General features: G+C 32.7%; 1 protein-coding gene across 12 annotated transcripts in view; it reads left to right on the plus strand.

The window, feature by feature from the left end:
- CNTLN (centlein) overlaps positions 1 to 20,756 on the plus strand; it is a 427,436-nt gene that overhangs the window by 235,383 nt on the left and 171,297 nt on the right. For all 12 annotated transcript variants that reach the window (XR_012484846.1, XM_074282960.1, XM_074282961.1 and 9 more), the window contains one exon: positions 17,344 to 17,444. Coding sequence is in view for 11 of the 12 variants with exons in the window: in XM_074282960.1 (XP_074139061.1) it covers positions 17,344 to 17,444 (101 nt within the window). In the remaining variant the exon portion in view is untranslated. The remainder of the gene's footprint in view (positions 1 to 17,343; positions 17,445 to 20,756) is intronic.

Here is a 20,756-nt window from a genome sequence, read left to right on the forward strand (position 1 = left end):
AAGATTCAGAATACAGAATGAGACGTGCTTTTCATATATAGGAAGTTAGTGATATATATATATATATTTTTTTTATGTAACTAGAAGTGTTTGTTGTAAGGGAGAACTTTTGTTTCTCTTTTTATAGGGGATGAGTTAGGAATGAATAGAGGAGAGTGATAGTTATACTAAACTTTATGAATCATTAAAATATAAAAATAAAAAGCACAAGAATTTCACAAATGGACATCAAATTGTAGAATAGTGTTGGAATTATAAATTCAAATTTGTATTTATAAACAACTATCACCATAACAAAACAACCCAAGCTATAGATAGTAGGGAAAAACCAAAGTGTACATAAAAATTCACAGTTTAAAATAAAACTCCATTTTAAAATTTTTCTTTGTATGTTGAAATACTATTTATTAAACTCATAAAATAAATACTTAAAATAATTGAAACATCTTTTGGTAACTAATTTAAATAATTTGTCTTGATTTAATAATTTATTTAATTATTTAATAATTTATTATTAGTAATTATTTGATAAAATATATAAAAGATAGAAATTAATTTTAGTAATTAGTTTTCAAATGAAAAAGAGTTTCAATTATAAAATATAGAACTCATTTATAGGATCAAGAATTTAAGGAACACCATTTTGTATTAAAATAAGGAAAACTCATTTTATTCCAGATTCAGCTGCTATTCTTAATTCATCACAGTGATCCGACTTGTAACTTCACCACATTTAAACAATCAGTGGGAAGTAAAAAGGCCAATTATCAAAGGAAATATCCACTAGGTAGCCTAAGTTCTGTTAACTTATTCCTTCTGTGACCCTGGCAAATTAGTTCAAATCTTTGGACTATTCATTTATAGTTATTTATTTGTAAAATGTGAGAGTTGGAATAGTTTTTTTGGGAAGGTCTTTTCCAGTTCTCAATTCTATAATCGTGACCCAGTTTTTGTCTTATTGAATTTATAGAAGTTATTTATTAGGAGTTATAATTGGAATTATATTTATACAGATATGTTTTGAAGTGTTTGAAAACTCCCAGAATTTTCCAAAATTTTCTGCAGGTACTCCTAAACAATAAAGAATAAACTTAGTAAGTCTGGGGAAACTAATGAGCATCTATTTCAAATAATTTTATCACAGGCCTATGTTTTTCATTTTAAAAATGACTTCCCTGTCTTTATCTCTTAATTAAGAGATTGGTATTGTTTAAATAATTCTAAATTTTAGTCTAGGTTTAAAAATTTATGGGCCTTTTAATTCTAATACAATTTACTTAGATCTAATATCAATGTTAAACTCCCTAGCTCTTCTCCACCAATCCCATAGAAAATTACAGTGAAAGTAAATACATTCCTTAACTCCAAGTTCTTTAAAATAAAGTTTTAGTGACAGCATTTTAAAAGTCTTAATAATTGGTACATTAAAAAAAACCTGATAAATATAAAGGAACTTTATTTTTAAATAAATTTAATTTTCTCAAAATATTTTCAACAAATGAATCATGTACCTGTCAATAAGTGGCATATTATTATATTTTGCTTCAGTTGATACTTTTCACAACCAAATATATTGTTCAGATCATACTTTCTGTTTTGGTATGGACTGTAATTAAAATGCTATTTGTTTGAATATATTACTTTCCCTTTTATTTTGAAGTCTAGTTGTTTGAATCTAATGAGGATAATAGTATTTGTTTGATAAATGGATTTCAACAAGTGCTTATTAAGTGTCTACTTTTTGTTAAACATAATGGAGACAAAAAGAGTTAAATAACACATGGACTCATGTCAATCTGGTGACTGTGTATGGGAAATATTTTGTCATATGCATAAATATTTATGGCAAAACAATAAAAATAACATTTACACAGGAATTTTTAGTTTAAAAGTACCATTTATAACAGTTAAAAACCATGTGCTATATATAAGATTGTGAATGAATATTCTTTTTTGATGAAAGGAAATCAGTGAAACTTCATAGCAGACTTGTTGAAAAATCCTTAGAATTTTAAAAATTGGGTTAATTTACTTTTCAAGTAGCAAGTTTTAAAAACTTGAGTCTGTTTTTGTCAGGAGAGCATATTTCATTTTTATTCTTTCAGACTATTGACTTTTCTTGTTTTTCTCTATAATATCATTTTACAGAATGTTTTCCTAATTCTGTTGATTGATTTATTATATCAGTTCATAAAGGTTATCCATTTTCCTCTGATAATAATCCATAATTTTTTGTGACTAAAATATTCCATTATCTTCACATACTATCATTTGTTTAGCTATTTGCAAGTATGAGGATTCTCACTTATTTTCCACTTTTTGACTACTTAACAAGAAAAAAAATCTGTTATTCATATTTTTAATACATGAACCAGGACATCTAGTGGTATGAAAGTGAGAAGGACTAGATCAGATCTGCCAGGGAAATATTGGGAGTATCAAGACCTGATCACTATTCCCTGGATACCAGGTCTTTGCAAAATTATGCAGAGAGCAAAGACAGGAACCATTGAATGTGTGGTGTCTAGGTGGTGCAATGAACAGAGGGCCAGACATGGAATCAGGAATACCTAAATTCAGTTCTAGCCACAGACAATTAGTAGCTAGATGACCCATGACAAGTGACTTAATTGCTCTTTACCTCAATTTTCTCATCTGTAAAATAAGGATGGATTATAATAAGGAGAAAATGAGAAAATTTTGTAAATCACTTTGCAAAGACTTAAGTATGCATAAATGCTAGTTGCTATTATTATGATTATTATTAAATATGTTGTTGTTACACTGTCTTATTGAAGAGATCAAAATATTTACTTCAAAAGCCCAGTCAAGTTTTCTAAGTTTGTTCCCAGAAACTTGACTAAAATGTATTCCATCCAATCCATCCATCAAGGCTCAGTCCCTGTTGTTTGCAAATGTGTTTAAGGCTCCTCGCCCCCAATTGTATCTTTAGAATCCTATTGTTCTAATTTAGGTGTACTCAGTACCATCTAGAATTTGGACCAATCTCTTCATCCTGTATAGTCTGTATAGTCCTAGTAGCTTTTCTCCTTGGTTCTCACCCTCTTTATACCAATCTGGAGGCTATGTAGAATAATAAGTAGAGCTTTGGATTTGGAATGAGAGGAAATCAATAATTTAAATTCCAGTCCTGGCTCTGCTAAATATCATCTATATGATTTAAAGAAAGACATTTAACTTCTCTGAATTAATTTTACATTGCTATAAAATGAGGATATTGGATTATGTGATCTCTGAGGTCCCTACTAACTCTAGACCTCTGTTTGGTTCTTACTAATATGATTTAAAATTGATGTTGGGGTCCTTAAGATATGTTTTACTGATTTTTCAAAATTGAATAAATGAGAACTTGAGTAATTGGAGTATAATAATACAATTATTATATTCCATCAGGGATATGCTGGTTTATTTCTATATCCATCTTTTTAGTAAATTCATTTCAGTTCAACAGCAGATATGTATTAAATATCCACTTTATACAATAAAAATTACTTCGTCTTGTGATCATAGATTTAAAGCTAGAAAGAATCTTACAGTCCAACTAGTCTATTTGTTTTCATTTTACAAATGAAGAAATTTAGTTCCCGGAAAAGTAAGTACTGACTTTAAATTAAACAGGTAATATAAATATTAGAGGTTGAATTAGATCCAAGGTTGTCTACTCCAGCACGAGTATTCTTTCCATAATTTATAGTCTAATAAGGAAAGTTATACATACATAAAACAAGAATAATATAAGATGGATTGTGAGAGAGGAAAAGGAGAGCTAAGAAGATTTTGTTTTTTTTTTTTTGAAAAATGCAAAGATAAATTTGACCAGAAAAAAAGAAAATCATCACAAGATCATGATGGTATGGGGAATCCACAACCAGCATTGAAAACTCAACCTTAAATTGCTTATCTCCCTCAGATTCTGGGGGTTAACTTTCTAGGAAGCACATAACCTGATCCTCGACTAGAAGTGGTGAATGGTGAAAAATATATGATTAGTCTGAGAATTTTCTAGAACTGTTAGTGCAAAGATTTCACTGCTGCTACTAGAGGGTATCAGTGGTATTATTAATATCGGTAACACCAGGGAGAGGAGAAGATGCAAAGTTCGTAAATAGAGGTCACAAGCAAAAATTGAGCTGATGAAAAGCAGAGAGATTGAGGAACTGAAACAAGAAAGGCTTCAGGATAAATGATAAAACGATTATGACAGATAAACTTTATAAATTAGAGAATTTAGTAAGCGTGCAGTATACTTTATTTCTCAAGGTGGAATGCAAGTAAAGAGGATGGAACTGAGCTGCCACCCAGGGGTTTAGAGCCTAAATATAAAATATAGAGCATTTAAACAGTGAATCTTAGGAAAATCATCAATTGAACGGAGTATATGGTAAGGAATTATTTGTGAACACTGGTTGTCTGCCTCAGGACAACACATTTGCCAATCATAGATTAAGAGTTAACAGAAACCTCAAAAGATAAATAGTTTAATCTTTATCCCTGTTTCATAGACAAAATAACTGAGCCCCAGGGAAATTAAGTCACTTGCTTAAGGTCACACATGCAGTAAGAAGTACTAGAATTTGAATCTAGGTATTTCAAATCTAGCATTCTTTTTCATTCTACCAAGATACAACCTTCTGATCATTGATGCTGAGGACACCTAAAATACTGCTGTCAAACTCAAGTAGAAATAAGTCCCTGGGGGCCAGCTATTACTTTAGGAAGCCACAAGTTAAGATTATCTATTTTGTATTGTAATTTTATTTAAACATTTCTCAATTAAATTTGAATCTGATTAGAGCCATGCATAGTTTTGAATTGGTGAGTTTGACTGATTTAGAGCAGAGATCTTAAACTCATAGCTGACTTTAGGGCTCAGAGGAAATACAATTGCAAGGCAAACATAATTAAATTCAAATATATAAAAAAGATGGGTTTATTAATTGACCACAAACTTAAAGTATCTTTGGTAACAACTAAAAAAATAGTATCGTTGCTTATTGTTCTGAGAAAAGCATTTTTGGATTATCATCTCTCATTTCATGCTTTTCTAAGTGGATCTTTTTAGAATAGGGATTGCATACATCTACAGCAGGGCAGACAGGGTAGTGAGGAAATCAAGAAATTGGATGAATAGCTGAAGAATCCTTATAAGTTGTCTTCCTTCATCCATCTTTCACCCCTTTTTCCCCAATATTTAAAAAAAGAACCTTTTCTTTACTTCTAGTTTGTCTATCTATTGCTCCATCTCTGTATTTCTTTTTACAAATATTTGGTTTGAAAATAATGACTAGTTTTTTTTTCCCTTCAAATTAACTTTTTTGCAGTTTGATTGCTATGGCACTGTACAACAGAATTATTTAGATATTGTCATTTTTATTATTTTGGCTCAGCCTACACATGAACAATTAATATTTCTCTTAACTATTTTGGTCCATATTTATTTTATAAAGAGTGATTTGTGATTACATTTCCTTAGTTACCCTGTATATTTTGGTAGATAAACATTCAAACATATTATACATTGTATAGTTATTTTGAATAGAATTTATCTTTCTCATCTCCATGTCTTTTAAAATATGACATATTCCTTTTCAGATTTCTGATAGAAATGATATAACTGATTCAAATATAATTCGTATTTGTAGGACTTAGTCTGCAAGGTTTCCTACTTTTTCTACACAAAGGAAAAAATAGTCTTCAATTAATTCATTTGATTTTGTAATAGCATGTCATCTGTAAACTCTCATAGTTAATGGAATTCTACAAATAAATATTTTAAATTATCCTATTAGACCAACTTTTATGAGTCATTGTTCTAAAGTTTCATTTACTTGTTTAAATTTCTCTTTAAAATTGCCCAAGTTCAAAGCTTACCCAGTTTTTGATTCCCCAAAATGAGAAGATAAATTCTTAGGAAGTATTATTGGGAGTAGGTAGGAGGACATAGTAGTAATAAGAAAACTTGAGACTCTTTTACCATCTGCTGTGATACCTGATTATTATATTCTCCATGCTGTTAATTTCCCTAAGGTCTAAAAACATTTTTCAGGAAAATTCTTGCATATTTTCCTATTGTCACTTATTAATCTCTGCCTCCCCTAACATTAGCTGTTTTTTTTTTTTTTTTTTTTTATTCCTCTGGGTAATCAAGAAATCTAACTGCCTTCACTGCTGGTTTTTTAAGTAAGTTAAAAGTTTATTACTGTTTCTAGTTACTTATTAATGAAAATCCAGCTTTAGAAAATGGTGGTTTAGAGGCAACTGATCTGAACTTTAACATTCTCCTCAAACAACTTTAAAACAAAACAAATTAAATTTTGGAGCAGCAAAACTAGTGTAAGATCAGGATGAGACACTTTTCTGGCCCTAGAAAACTTAGTCATCAGGAGAGACCTGTAACATCTGAATGGGTGATGGCCCAGAGTACACAGGAAGAGAGAACAGATTCCAAAGCAACTTTCAGAGTTCTCAGAACCAACAAAGGTAAAGGAGTCAAACACCCGTTGATTGGCAATTCTTGCCAATATGCAGTTTTGGGTCACAGAGGGGAAAAAACGAACATGATGCAAGAAATATCAACAGTTTGGTAAAGAAGACACAAAAAGATTGAAGAAAATAATGCTTTAAAAACCATAATAGACCAGATATTAAAAGAGGCAGAAAAATCCACAGGAGAGAATTCAAGTGGAAGCTAATGACCCATGAAGACATCAAGAAACAATAAAACAAAATCATAAGAATTAAAAAAGAAAAGAAAATGTGGTATGTCTCATTTGAAAAATAACTGATTTGGAAAATAAATCAAGGAATGATAATTTAAGAATTATCAGACTGCCTAAAAGCCATGATCAAAAAACATCCAAGATTACATTTTTCACAAAATACCAAAGAAAATAACCAGAAGATAAAAAAGAAACAGACATCTAAAAATTAAAAATCTCAGGAATATTACATCCCTCCCAGATAAAGGAGAAAATATTGCAAGTAACTAGAAGGAAATAACTCAAATATGGAGCTATAATCAAGATAAAACAAGTTTTAACAGCTTCTACATTAAAGAATCTTAGGGCATGTAATATTATATACTGGAAACTAAAAGAGCTAGGGTTACAATCAAGAATGACTTACTGCAACAAGTATAATCTTCCAAGGGAAAAGTGGATATTTAATAAAATAGAGAACTTTCAAGCATTCCTGATGAAAAGACAATAGATGAATAGAAAATTTAACATTCAAATACAAGATTCATGAAAAGCATATAAAGGTAAACAGGAAAAGTATTCAGTAATATTTAACTGCAGAGGGAGATGATACTCGTACCATTTAAAGATTTAAGATTTAAGAAACATTGTATACAGTACAAACAATATTACGTGATGCTCAAGTGTGATGCATTTGGCTCTTCTCAAGAATGTAGTGATTCAAGACAATTCGAATAAACTTGGAATGGGCAGTGTCATTCACTTCTGGAGAGAACTATGGAGACTGAATGTGAATTGAAGCAAAATATTTTCACCTTTTTGCTTGTTTTCTTTCTTATACTCCCCCTTTTGGTTTAATTTTTCTTTCACAATATGACAAACATGGAAATATGTTTATAGGGATTGCACATGTGTAACCTGTATGAGATTGCCTGCTGTCTTGGGGAGAGAGGAGATAAGGAAGTGATGGAGGGAGAAAAAATTAGAAGATAAAGTTTTACACTAAAATCATATATTGTGACCAAATAAGATGTATTCTAAGAATGCAAAGCTTGTTCAGCCTTAGGAAGATCATCATCATAATTCACCATACCAATAATACAACCAAAAGAAATCCGAGGATCGTCTTGATAGATGTAGAAAAGCTTTTGAGAAAATATAATACCAATTTCTAATTAAAACACTAAAAATCTAGAAATAAGTGGAACTTTCTTTAAAGAGACAAATAGTACCTATTGAATATTACAAATCATTATTATTTTGAATGAGGATAAGTCTAGAGGTTTTCCTAGTAAGATCAGGGGTAAAGGAAAATGCCCATTATCACCATTATTCAATATTGTACTAGAAATGTTAGCTTCAGCAATAAGAAAAGAAAAAAAAGTGAAGGAATTAGAATAGACAGTGAGGAAATAAAACTATTACTAGAGACCCTAGAAAATTAACTTGAAAGCTATGAACATTGAGCAACTTTAGCAATCACAGGATACAAAGGAAACCTATAAATTATCAGCATTTCAATTTTTCAACTTTAATGTCTATTTATAGTCAATTTCTATAATTGACTTTGTGATTTTAAAAAAGGCTACACAAAATTAACTGGTAAAAAGAACTCAAAAAAAAGCAGACTTGGCTAAATGGAAAAAGAAGTACACAATACTACTGAAGAAAATAATTCCTTAAAAATTAGAGTTGGGCTAGTAGAAGCTAATTACTCCATGAGGCCTCAAGAAACCATAAAGCAAAATTAAAAGCAGAAAAATAGAAGAAAATGCAAAGTATTTCATTGTAAAAGTAATTGATTTGGCAAATAAATTGAAGAAGAAAATTTAAGAATTGTTGGACTAGCTAAAAGCAACGATCAAATCAAGAGCCTAGACTTATCAAGGAAAATAGCTCTGATATCTTAGAACCAGAGGGTAACATAGGGATTCTGTTAATTCATCAATTATCTCCTGAAAGAGGTCCTCAAATGAAAACTCTGGAATATTATAATTAAATTCTAGACACCTCAGGTCAATCAATGAGAGTTCAACCAGAAAAGAATAGTTCAGTTATTGTGGAGCTACAGTCAGACCAATGCATGATTTAGTTTCCACATTAAAAGATCAGGAGGTTTATAATATGATATTCCAGAAGGCAAAGGAACTGGGATTATAACTAAGAATAAACTACTCACAGAAGATCCTGGGAAAATGGTGAAGTAGGAGGTAAAAAATGGAGGTCACAAAACTTTCAGTTCTCCAAATTTCCTCCACAAAAAAAGAATATCGCCCAAGGGAATATAGAGCAACAGAAGTAAACAAAATTTGGGGTAAAACAGTTATCCTCCTACAACAATTTGAGAAAACCCTAGGAAAAACCCAACTTCCAAGGATGAAGATTTGGTTTAAGTAAAGCAGAAATACCTTCAGGCTCACTCTGCTGAATCTGTAAACAGAAAACGATTCTAAGTCAACTCTGCAGAATCTACAAACAAGTCCAGGGAGTAGCTGAATTGAGAGATAGTCTCAACCTTAGAAACTCATCTCACAGATGGTGTGGCAGTGTGATCTCTGACAAGTCTACTGTCAAGGGACACCAGATAGAGCTGTGCTGACCAGATGCATCCTGGACTGTGGCTGTAGGGAAAAGAAGCTAGCACACACCTGGTAAGTAGAATAGCAAAGGGGCTGGGAATCCTGCTGGTTCTGGGCATTTCTAGAAGAGCAGAGCACATGGTTCCAGTTCCAGAGCAGAGAGGACAGCTGTAATTTACAGTCAGCAGCAGAACCCCAGGGAGCAAGATTATTTGTAGGACAGGTGGCTGGGGACTCTAGTAGTGCCTTAGAAGTGAGTGGAAGCCCAAGTTTGGGACCTCAGACAGACTTCAGAAAATAACAGTAAGAAGGACCTGAGGCTTGGGGCATTATTTCCCTATACCTTGGGACTCTGAATGTTATATTAATAGTTGCTTAAAACAAAATAAAATTTAAAAAATAAGTAAATAAAATGGATCATATGTAAAAATTTAATATCTATTCATTAGAGAAATAAAAATTAAAACAATTTAGAGATACCATTTTATACATATCCAAAATGACAAATGTTGTAACAGAATAAGAAAAATATTATACTAATGATTACTATACTAATATACTAATTATACTCTTGGTAGAGTAGTAGCTCTTCTGATTGCAAGGATCCAAGAAAACTTCAGGGAACTTAAGATGAAAAAATACTGTCCAATTCCAGATGAAAAAATGCTATCCATTTCCAGAGAGATCTGCTGAAACCTTAGTTCAAATTGAAGCATTTTCTCATTTTCTCTACTTTTTCTTGCTTTTTAAAAAAATATAATTATTATGGAAATATGCATTGCATGCTTTTTCATATATATGTATGTATGTGTGTACACACAGACACACACACATATATATGTATGTTTATCTACATATGTATAATAAATATCATGGGACAGCTAGCTAGTACAGTGAATAAAGTACCAGTCCTGGAGTCAGTCATTTTCCTGAATTAAAATCTGACTTCCGACACTATGTGACCCTGTGCAATTCATTTAATTTTTTTGCCTCAATTTATTTATCTTAAAAATCTTAAAAAATGGCAAAAGACATGGCAAACCACTGTGGTACCATTGATAATAAAACCCCAAATGAGGTTGCAGAAAGTCAAACATGACAGAACACGACTGAGCAACAACAAATATTGTTATTTTATTGTTTATTCTTTCAATGCATAAGGAAGGCAGTGTTAGGGAGGAAGATAATTTGGACCTCAATATTTTAAAAAAGTGTTAAAAATAAATGACTTTGAGGTCCTTTGAGAGATATTGGATAAAAAAAAATCTCAGTAAGCCACTTTCCATTTTAAGTATTGTACATGTAGTTTCACTGGTTTTGATCTCATAAATTATTTTTTTTAATGTAATGGATGTTATGGGCAAGAACTCTAAACTTGAAACAAAAGGATTCTTACAAGGTACTAAATCAGTTGAATTGATAGAGACAATAGTTACCTAATTTAACGTGGTTCAGTATGGTTGATTTAATTCTACAAGGAGATGCTATGGGCCAGAACTTGAAACAAGGTACTAAGTGGAATTGAGGAGACAGTGGTTAAATCTAATTTAGCACTGATTTAACCCTACAACAAATAATGGTTTCCTAGTGATATAATGATTAGTATATACTCAGTGTGGGGCTTATAAGCTAGAAGCCTCAGCCAGGGAGATTCAGAGACATTCAAAGAGAAGGCAAAGGAGTGGCAGCAAGAGTTTAAGTTCTCAGAACCAAGGGGAGAAATTCAATTCGATCTAGGAGCCTCAGCCAGGAAGGTCTTTTGTAGGAAGCTAGAAGCAGAAGCTGGTAGATGCAAAGGACTGGTGGCAAAAACTTAAGCTCTCAGAACCAGGAAGAGAGATAGGCCTCTAAGAAAGCTAACTGGTCCCTAGAAAGTAGACAAGATTTTGAAGGAGACAATAAAGGATTTGGACTTTCACACTTGGCTGTACTTGTGGTGATTACTGAATTGAAATGAAGGCTGCTTCCAGAGACCCCCCCAAGAAAACCTCAACAGAGAGCATTACATTTTAGAGAAAATATTACATTTTGTCGCCCAACATGGGGCTGACAGGATCCTGAGTTCAGTGGAAAAGTCTCCCTGACCCAGAAATTAGGTTGAGTACAAGAAGGAAACTTAATAAAGAGCTAAATTAGTATTCCAGCTAAAATGGGACAGATATTTAGAAAAGAAATTTCTGCACAGAAAGGAAAATGTGTTGAAAGCTTGGTTAGACTGATTAAAAAATCAAGATTTAATTGTAACTTGGGAGCAGATCATTGAATTTTTAGAAACAGTACAATACAAATATCCTTGGTTCTCTAAGGAAAAAGAATTAAATCCATATGAGTGGAAATTAGTAGGAGAGCAACTATGTGAATACTGCAATTATAATGGACCTGACTCAATTTCCAAAGAAACACTTTATATGTATAATTTAATACAACTGGCTTTAAGAAATTATATAAGTATTATAATAAAAAAAAAAATAAGAGAAGAAAAAACAGGAGAGGGAGGATCCATATAAACTAGGTGAAAAAGATGAAGAATTAGACAAGAAAGGAGGTAAGTACAATTCTGAGCAGAAGCCATTAGAGCATTCCCAAACTCCTGACCTCCCTCCCTCAATTAACTCTTCATGGGTGGAAGGAGAAGGAGAAGGGGGAGAGGCAGTAACACAATCGCACTACTTATGAAGCAGCCTATGACAAGATTACAAAAGGCATTGGTTAAGGCTAAAAAAAGGACAGGAAATATCTGATTTAATAAGTGCATACCCTGTGATTGAAGAGCTTGACTCTTCAGGTCAACACAAGAGAAGATACACTCCTTTTGATCTGTAAAAAAATTAAGGATTTGAAAAAGGATTGTACTCTTTATGGGGCTACATTGTCTTATGTTAAGATGTTACTAGAATAATCCCTTATGAAAGATTGCTTTATGAAATATTAACCCCTAGTGATTAGAAATCTATAGCAAGGGCATGTTTATAGCCTGGACAAAACTTGTTGTAGCTTTTGAAGTACAGTGAATTATGCAGGATACAAGCCCAACACAATCAGCAAACCAGAGTTAACATACAAATCACCTTTGACCAACTAGCAGGTGAAGATCAGTATGCAGACAATTCACACAGATTAATTACTCCATAGCAGCATATGAGAAAATTGCTACTGCTGCAATAAAAGCTTGGGGTACCCTCCCAGGGAAATATCGAGGGGAAGCCTTCACAAAAATAGAGCAAGGTGCCAATGAACATTTTGCTGATTTTGTGCAATGTCTGCAGACAACTGTCACAAGAACTATTGGAGAAAATGGAGCTACAAGAATTATGATCAGACAACTGGCTAAGGAAAATGCTAATGAGGTTTGCAGAAGAATTATATGGGGACTACACAAAGATGCTCTTTTAGAGGATATCATAAGATACTGTGTCATAATGACACAGATGCTTATTATACCCAGATTATGATGAACATGGGAAAACAGGGTTCCTCTTGGCAAGGGACTTCTAGAGAAACTCACCAATGCTTTCAATGTGGAAAAATAGGGCATCTAAAAGCCTAGTGTAGGCAAAGAGATAGAGTGAGAAGATAGAGTGAGAGAAGGCCTAAAACCCTATGTCCAAAATGCAACCAAGGCTTCCACTGGGCCTCAGAATGTAGACTGACCCAGGGAAATGAGAGGCGGGGCCCAGCTCCAAGATATCAAAAAAAAGACAGGTGGGGCATGATGGCAGCCTAGGTTACACCCAGAGAATCTTTAGAAGTTCAGGATTCTGATATGATCAATCAGTCAAAAAGCAATCAGATGGGAGAAAGGGATTACAATTGGAAAGAATACAGACTTTTTAACCCAACAGAAGGGCAGAGTCCAGTGCAAGCAGCTCCAATGTAATTACCAGGTGATGAGGAGAGATTTAGAAAGTGGTAAATAGAAGGGACTACGGTTAACTGCTTGAGAGAAAGGGTTTGCTTATATTTATACAGATGGAGAAGGAATCAGATGGATGCCAAGAAGCACCTGGAGAGAGACAGAAAAAGAGAAAAACCTCGAAACAAAAGAGAATAAGAAATATCTGACACTGAAAGAGCATGGCTGATAATGAGACTGTTAAAGAACTCTTAAAACCAGCAGGAATCATTGAATTCCTTGAGATGTGTTCATAAGACTGATACAGGACTTCAAAACTTGCAGGAATAATTTTTGGACTATTTCTACAACTTATGGACATGTGTAATTCCTCATGTTGATTCATGTTATTTATTACATCACTACTAGCCTGTACTATATTGCTTTATGCTTATGTAATTTATGTCATTATGTGTACCATCTCCCATGTTGATGGATTTAAGAGTCAAACCCTTCAGAAACCTGCTAATTTGATTTGATTTCCTATTTCTTTTGGTGTTTTCATCTCCCTTCCTGAGACATCAGAGAGGGCATGATCACCTACTTTTATGGTGTTTTGCCCCTTTTTTGAGCAGTCAGGGAAGGTGTGATCACCTCCTTTTTGGGGGCTCTCACCTCCTTGAGAAGTCAGGGAGAGCATGATCCCCTATGTTCTAAAAACAAAAGAAAGCAGGATATGTTATGGGCCAGAACTCTGAATTTGAAACTTACAATGTACTGTCAGTGGAATTGATAGAGACAATAGTTATCTAATTTAGCATGGTTCAGTATGATTGATTTAATCCTACAAGGAGATGTTATGGGTCAGAACCTAAAACAAGAAACTAAGTGGAATTGAGGAGACAACAGTTAAATCTAATTTAGCATTGATTTAATCCTACAACAAATAATGGTTTCCTAGTGATATAATGATTGGTTTGTACTTAGTGTGTAGCATATAAGCTAGAAGCCTGAGCCAGGAAGGTCATTCAGAGGAAGCTAGAAGCAGAAGCTGGCAGAGGCAAAGGACTGGCGGCAGGAGCTTAAGCTCTCAGAACCAAGGAGAGAGAGAGAGATAGGCCTCTAAGAAAGCTAACTGGGCCTCAGGAAAGGAGACAAGACTTGGAAGGAGACAATAAAGGATTTGGACACCTGGCTGTACTTGTGGGGATTACTGAACTTAAAGGAAGGCTGCTTCCAGAGACCCCCCCAAGAAAATCTCAACAGAGAACATTACATTTTAGAGAGAATATTACAATGAGGATTATGTATTTTTTTGTTTGTTTTGTAATCTTCTTTATCACTTACTTATTGGAGAGTTTTTCCCTTTAGCTAACTCTGTTTTTCTTTTATGGTATAACTTTTAATATTCAAATTGAATACTATTTGCTATAAGATTTTGGTTTAACAAACAACTTTGAAGGACTTGAGAGCCCCTTTTAATACAATAACAGTTTCAGACATCTGATTATGAAGGATGCTACCCACTTCATGGCGGAGAGAAAACATGGCAAATGTAAGAATTTGTTCCTTAAAAAAATATGTGTTACGAAAATGATCTTCTTTTTCAGTAGTATAGATGAGAGATGAGAGAGAAAATCAAATGTTCATTGAAAAATATATTTTTAAAAAGCTATTGATTTAGATTTAAATTTTGTCAAAGTCCATTTTAAAATAAGTAATAGTTGCCTAAATAATTTATATTCTTTGGTGTATTGATTACTAGATCATTTTGTTCTTCTGTTGATGATTATTCCTTTGGTTATTCTACTGATTTAATTTTCTGTTTTTTTTTTAATCCAGTATCAAGTGGTTTCTATGATTACTATTTAATGTAATTTGAAGTCTAAAACTCCTAAACTCCTTCATTCCTATTTCCTTCAGGTTCTATCTCTTTTGTTCTTTCTCGGTGTGAATTTTGTTATTTTATCTAGCTCTATAAATTATCATCTTGGTAATTTGGGTGATATAATATAAATTTGTAAAGTAATTTAGATGACATTCTTATTTTTCTTTCATTAATACATCCCAAAATATGAATTATGTTCCACTTATTTAAGTTACATTCTTTTTAATCTTGAATTTGCTTTGGTAGCCTGACTATAGAAACTTAAGAAAAAAATCATATTGGATATAGTGCAATACCTTGCCAATGTGGTTTTGCAAAAAGTCTTTTCTATTATTTTTAAGGGTAACTAATTACCTGTTTGTTGTATGTCTACCTACTCACAGGAGGATGAACAAGGATAGGATTCATTGATTTTGCCTGGGTAGAAAACCCAAGAAACAACTTTTATCCTTCTCCTCCTATTTGCTGTCCCTGTCCAATTGAAATCCACATCTTCCTAACATTAACCTTCAGAATAAAAAAGACAGGCAAGACTCTTTTTTGATGATGTAACAAGATAATGCCTCTCTTTATTTTATTCCCCCAATATAGTGCCTGGCAAAGAATAGACTTATAAAAATACTTCTTGATTGATAATAAGAAATACATGATTAATTTTCTAAGAAATGTGATTATAGTCACATTGTTTTAGTGAATTTAAGAAGTTTTCTTTAGAACCCTCTGGATGTCTCAATAACTTGTCTCTCAGAAATACTGAAATATAACATTTTTCATGGTTCCTACAACTGATGTTTCAACATACTTATAATTAATGGTCCATTAAAAAATGAGAGTGTGTAGTCCCAGATTCTTTTCATTTATTGTGTCCTTATTTTCTTAAAGTAGAAAATGTTACAGATGATTTAAATATATGTACATCAAAAGTTCATTCAATTATTATTGATATTATTAAAACATTTTTCCTTCCTGGAAGAACATCTTTGTTTAAAAGATGCCTGGCCAAAGTGCTGAATTTTCTCTTATGGATTTTTTATTATAAGTTTTGAAAACTCAGAATTTGACTCAGTAGACACTAGAGATTTTTCAGTTCAGTAAAATATATATCCTTTTTTTCTTCATGCACAAGGCCACTACTCTAGGCCAGGTCTTCTTTGTGTTTTGACAGTACTAGTAGCCTCTTATATATATTTTTTTGTTCCTAATCTTTTCTTTCTTTAATCTAACTTCCATAATCTGATCTCCAAGTCTTTCTAGAGCAACATATTTGACTATGTCATTCTCTTTCTCAAAAATTGGAGCAAAAATCTTCCAACTTTTCTGAGAATTAACAAAAGCTTTCACTTCATGTTTTCTTTTCTTGAAAATTTATTCCATTGAACAATATGCAGCACAAGTGATTTGTATGGAAAATTTCTTTTATATTTCTTCTTTCTATTTCTTTACCTAATTCTTATTTTAGCTTTCATTGTACTCTGGTAATTTGGAATGGACATTTTAAAAGTGACTTGACAAATGAAAAAATTAACTTGAAATGGACAATGAATTATTTATCTTCTAAAACAAACATACAGCCATACATAAACACCCATTAATACAAAACTCAAAACTTTGTATATGAAAATTAGTACTGCCAATGTTGATGGTTTCATAAAGGTTAATCTTTTTTTCCCCAAATGCATGATTTTAGTTATTATGTGGTCTTTTGAAAACCTTGATCTACTTATTTTAGATAGTGTGAAACAAAATTTCTTAGCATTTTTATTTTTTCTTGAACTTCTACAATCCTAAAAGGCTAGCCCAAATGTAGAACTCTCTTTAGCATTGAGAGCCTTTTACAACCTAACTTTTCACTACAAATTTCTAGTCTTATACTTTATTGCTTTCTAAATAATCTTATTCTTCTCATGAGATACTCTAATTTCTCACGTCTTTCTATCCCAAACATTTTCAGTGACTATCCATTTATACCTGGAACCATCTCTCTCATCATCTTCCCATCCTGTCTTTTTTTAGGTTTAAGTCCTGTCCTTGCCTTTTCAAATCTCTCTTATATATTGCCTTGTTTCAGTTGATTGTTTTCTGTTTGTTCTGTATATAGATTGCTTGTACACAATTGTTTGCATAGTGTTTCCCCATAAGATTGAGCTCATTCAGAACAGGGATTGTGTTTTTTATTTTTGTTGCATGCCCAGTGCTTAGTATAGTAATTAGAAAATAGTAGATACAGTAAATGTTTATAGTAGATACAGTAAATGATTTGGCTGACAATTGCTTTTATGTTTTAATATATTAAAAAATAGTACATTATTTTGAATTTTTAAATAGTGTGAATCTTGAAGAAGAATTGGATCAACTTAGAGTTTTTAAATCTATGGAGTTGGCTAAAATGCAAGAAGTGAATGCATATCTGGAACAAGAAAGAGAAGGTAAATTAATTCTATAAATCTACCTTATAAAAACAGACACACAGAGCTCTGTTTTCTACTCTTTCATGAACCTTTTCTTGAATGCATCTGGTTTCCTTATTATTCTTCCTATTTCCTTTCCTTTTGCATGTGCTATCTCTCTCTTTTCTTTAGTTCCCTTTTTCTTCATCCGCAATTTCCTTTTCCTGTAAATGTCTTCTAAAGTTCCAGTTTTTTCTTTTTTCTTCCTTGATGATTATAGCCCACAGAATTTTTTCTAATTCCTATTGCATTTCATGTTTCTACTAAATAGCATTAGATATTATCACATCTACAGTTCCTGTTTACATGGCTTATATCTGTCCAAAGATTACAAATTCTGTATGAATAGGAACTATGTCTTGTATTCTTTTTTTTTTTGCTCTATATTACCAATAATTGCCCTCGATAAATTATAGTTGAAGGATAGTTATTTAATTAAATTTAAATATATATATTTCTTAATCTACCAGAGAAATGAGGAGGTAAACAAAAATGCAGATGAAGAAAAGCCAAAAATGTGATTCATTTAGACTTAAAAATTTTTCCTCATAGGACTCCATAACAAAAGTTGTTTTAAAAAATGTGTCACCATGACTTTAAGGTAATTGATTAATCATTGAGCTTTGGCTAAGAGATATAGAAAAAGTAAATTGTGATAATTGGCACTATCAACACATTTATGCTTTGAGAAATAGAAATAGTAGAACTCACCGAGGATTGCCTTTGGGATGTAGGATTAATTTTTCTATTATTTTTCTGGAAAAAGAGTTCACAATGCCATATCCTGATCTGAAGATGATATTAAGAATTAATAGATAGTAAAATGTAGGAAGATTTTGTGAACCTCTATGTTATTGGGACAAGAAAAAGCACCCTGCTGTAAGTGAGAGTTAAATAAATTTAGAGATACATGATCCAGACTTTACTTACATAATAATAGCCTTTTCCCAGTTAGGTGATAGTGAAAAAGAAAGTTGGTTCTAGAAAAGGAGAAGGAAATTCAAGAGAGGACAGTGTAATGAAAGCCGTATTAAGAGAGCCTCAAGATCAGTACCAAGTAGCAAAGAAAATGAGGAGAGATAGGAAAAATAAGAATTATTTATTCTGATAATAAGGACGTCTTTGGTGATATCAGAGTAATTTCACAGAATTGATAGGACGAAAAAGACTGGTTGTGGAGAAAAAGTTGCATTGGGAAGAAAGAAAATGAACATATATCTTAGGAAAGGTTCAGAGACAATGTGGAATTTATTATTTAAATTTTTTTTGGTCTAAAAGAAAGGAGAAGATAGGCTAATAATCAGTAAATTGAAAATTATTGCTTCTATGCTGAAGAAAATAAGGACATGGAAATTGAATTTGAGCTGTCACAGTTTTCTTTACTGCAAGCTGATAATTTGGGTTCAGGTTCAGTCCCAACTTATCCTGAGGTCTGCCATCAAATAGCTCTTCAATTAGGAATCACGTATTGAGCTTCAGAATGGAAGAAGAAAATATTGCAGGCACCTAGGTATAGTATAGTATGCCACAGGCAAGATCTAACAGTTTTTATATTAAAGGATTGGATATTATATTTTCGAGAGTAATGGAGCTAGGATTATAATCAAGAATCATCTACCCAGCCAAACTGAATATAATCCTTCAGGGGAAAAGGTAGATACTCAAAGAAATAGAGGGCTTTTAAGCATTAGTGATGAAAAGATCAGAGCTGAATAGAATACTTCACTTTCAAATACAGGACTCAAGAGAAGCATAAAGAAGTAATCATGAAAGAAAAATCATAAGGGACTTAATAAGATTAATCTGTTTACATTCCTTCTTGGGAGATGATACTCATAAGTGTGTTCTCATTATGTGGAGCAAGAGCTTAAGAATTAGACTGTTCTTCAAAAAAAGGTCACTCACTTTCATTCATTCTTTTGATCTTGTCATCCTCTTTATCTGCAAAGGTAAAATCAATCCTTTGTAAAAGGAATGTAATAAACTGTAATTGTAAAAAAACAATGTAGTTAAAATTTTCATTGTTACTTACTATTTCACTTCTGATTCTAGAAGTCATTGTGGAATTCTGATAATTCCCACAAATTCTTTATAATTGAGCGTAGTAGAATTAGCCTTTTATTGTGTTTTTTGTCCTCTATATGAGTACTTGCGTGTGTGAATTCTCCATAAAATTGTGTTTTTGGCAAACATGTTTGCCATCTGAACACTATGGCCAGCACATTGCAGTACAATTTGAATGTTTGGCAGTTCATCTTGAGAAGGGATCTCGCTGTCCATTACCTTATCTTGCCAGTTGATCTTCAGAATTTTCTTAAGACAATTCAAATGGAAGTTACTCAGTTTCTGAGCATGGTGCTAGTAGATTATCCAGGTTTCACAGGAGTACAACAATGAGGTCATCACGACGGCTCTGTTGACCTTCAGTTTGGTAGGCACCCTTACACTTCTATTCTCTCACACCTTCTAAATATCCTAGTTGCTCAGCTAACTCTGGCAATATATGCATCAATCTCATCATCTCTGTCTATATCTCATTTTCTCCATGAGGCTCATGGTCCCACAGATGGATGTTGTAGTGCAAGCTGGTAGAGAATCTGTTTTCCTGAGGTTAATTGTCAAACTAAAATTAGCACAAGCAACAGAGAGAGAATTGATGAATATTCCTTTGTGTCTCAGCCTCAGAGAGGGCCTTGAGTGCATAATTGTCTGTGAAGAAAAAGCAGCTCATCAACTTTCCCTCCACTTTATTCTACTTTAGTAGCCTTTTCAAATTAAATAATTTACCATCAGTGTGGCAGCTGAATTTGATGCTGTTTTCATCTTCACTGAAGTTGTTTGACAATATTGCTAAAAACTCTCAATGTCTCTGAAGAACTCTGAGATTGAATGTGAGACATGACAGATATTGGCACAGGACTGCCAAGCATGTTGTGCCCACCAAAGAAAACTGTGTGCTCATTGAGCAAAGAAGAATTCCAGAAGCTCAGAAGAAATGTGGGCTGTGCAAATTTGGAGACATCCCTATGACAAGTATTCATATAAACTCATTGTGCCTGACCTAAAGTAGAACTTTCCAAGCTTGTTTTGGTCTAATCAGCACAGTCATATACATTGTACAATGGTTGAAACAAAGTGATGTAATGTTGGTCCTCTCTGGGCATGAAAAACAAGTCAAGCAGCAGAACCTAGTAAAATGTCTCCAATAATGTAGGCACAAATAAGTACTTGTTGGCTTGATCATAGATGTTAGGAAACATTTTGTTCGTAAATTTGAGCTTGGATACTGGT

The sequence above is a fragment of the Sminthopsis crassicaudata genome, chromosome 1, assembly GCF_048593235.1.
Source record: "Sminthopsis crassicaudata isolate SCR6 chromosome 1, ASM4859323v1, whole genome shotgun sequence".
Classification (NCBI taxonomy): Eukaryota; Metazoa; Chordata; class Mammalia; order Dasyuromorphia; family Dasyuridae; genus Sminthopsis; species Sminthopsis crassicaudata.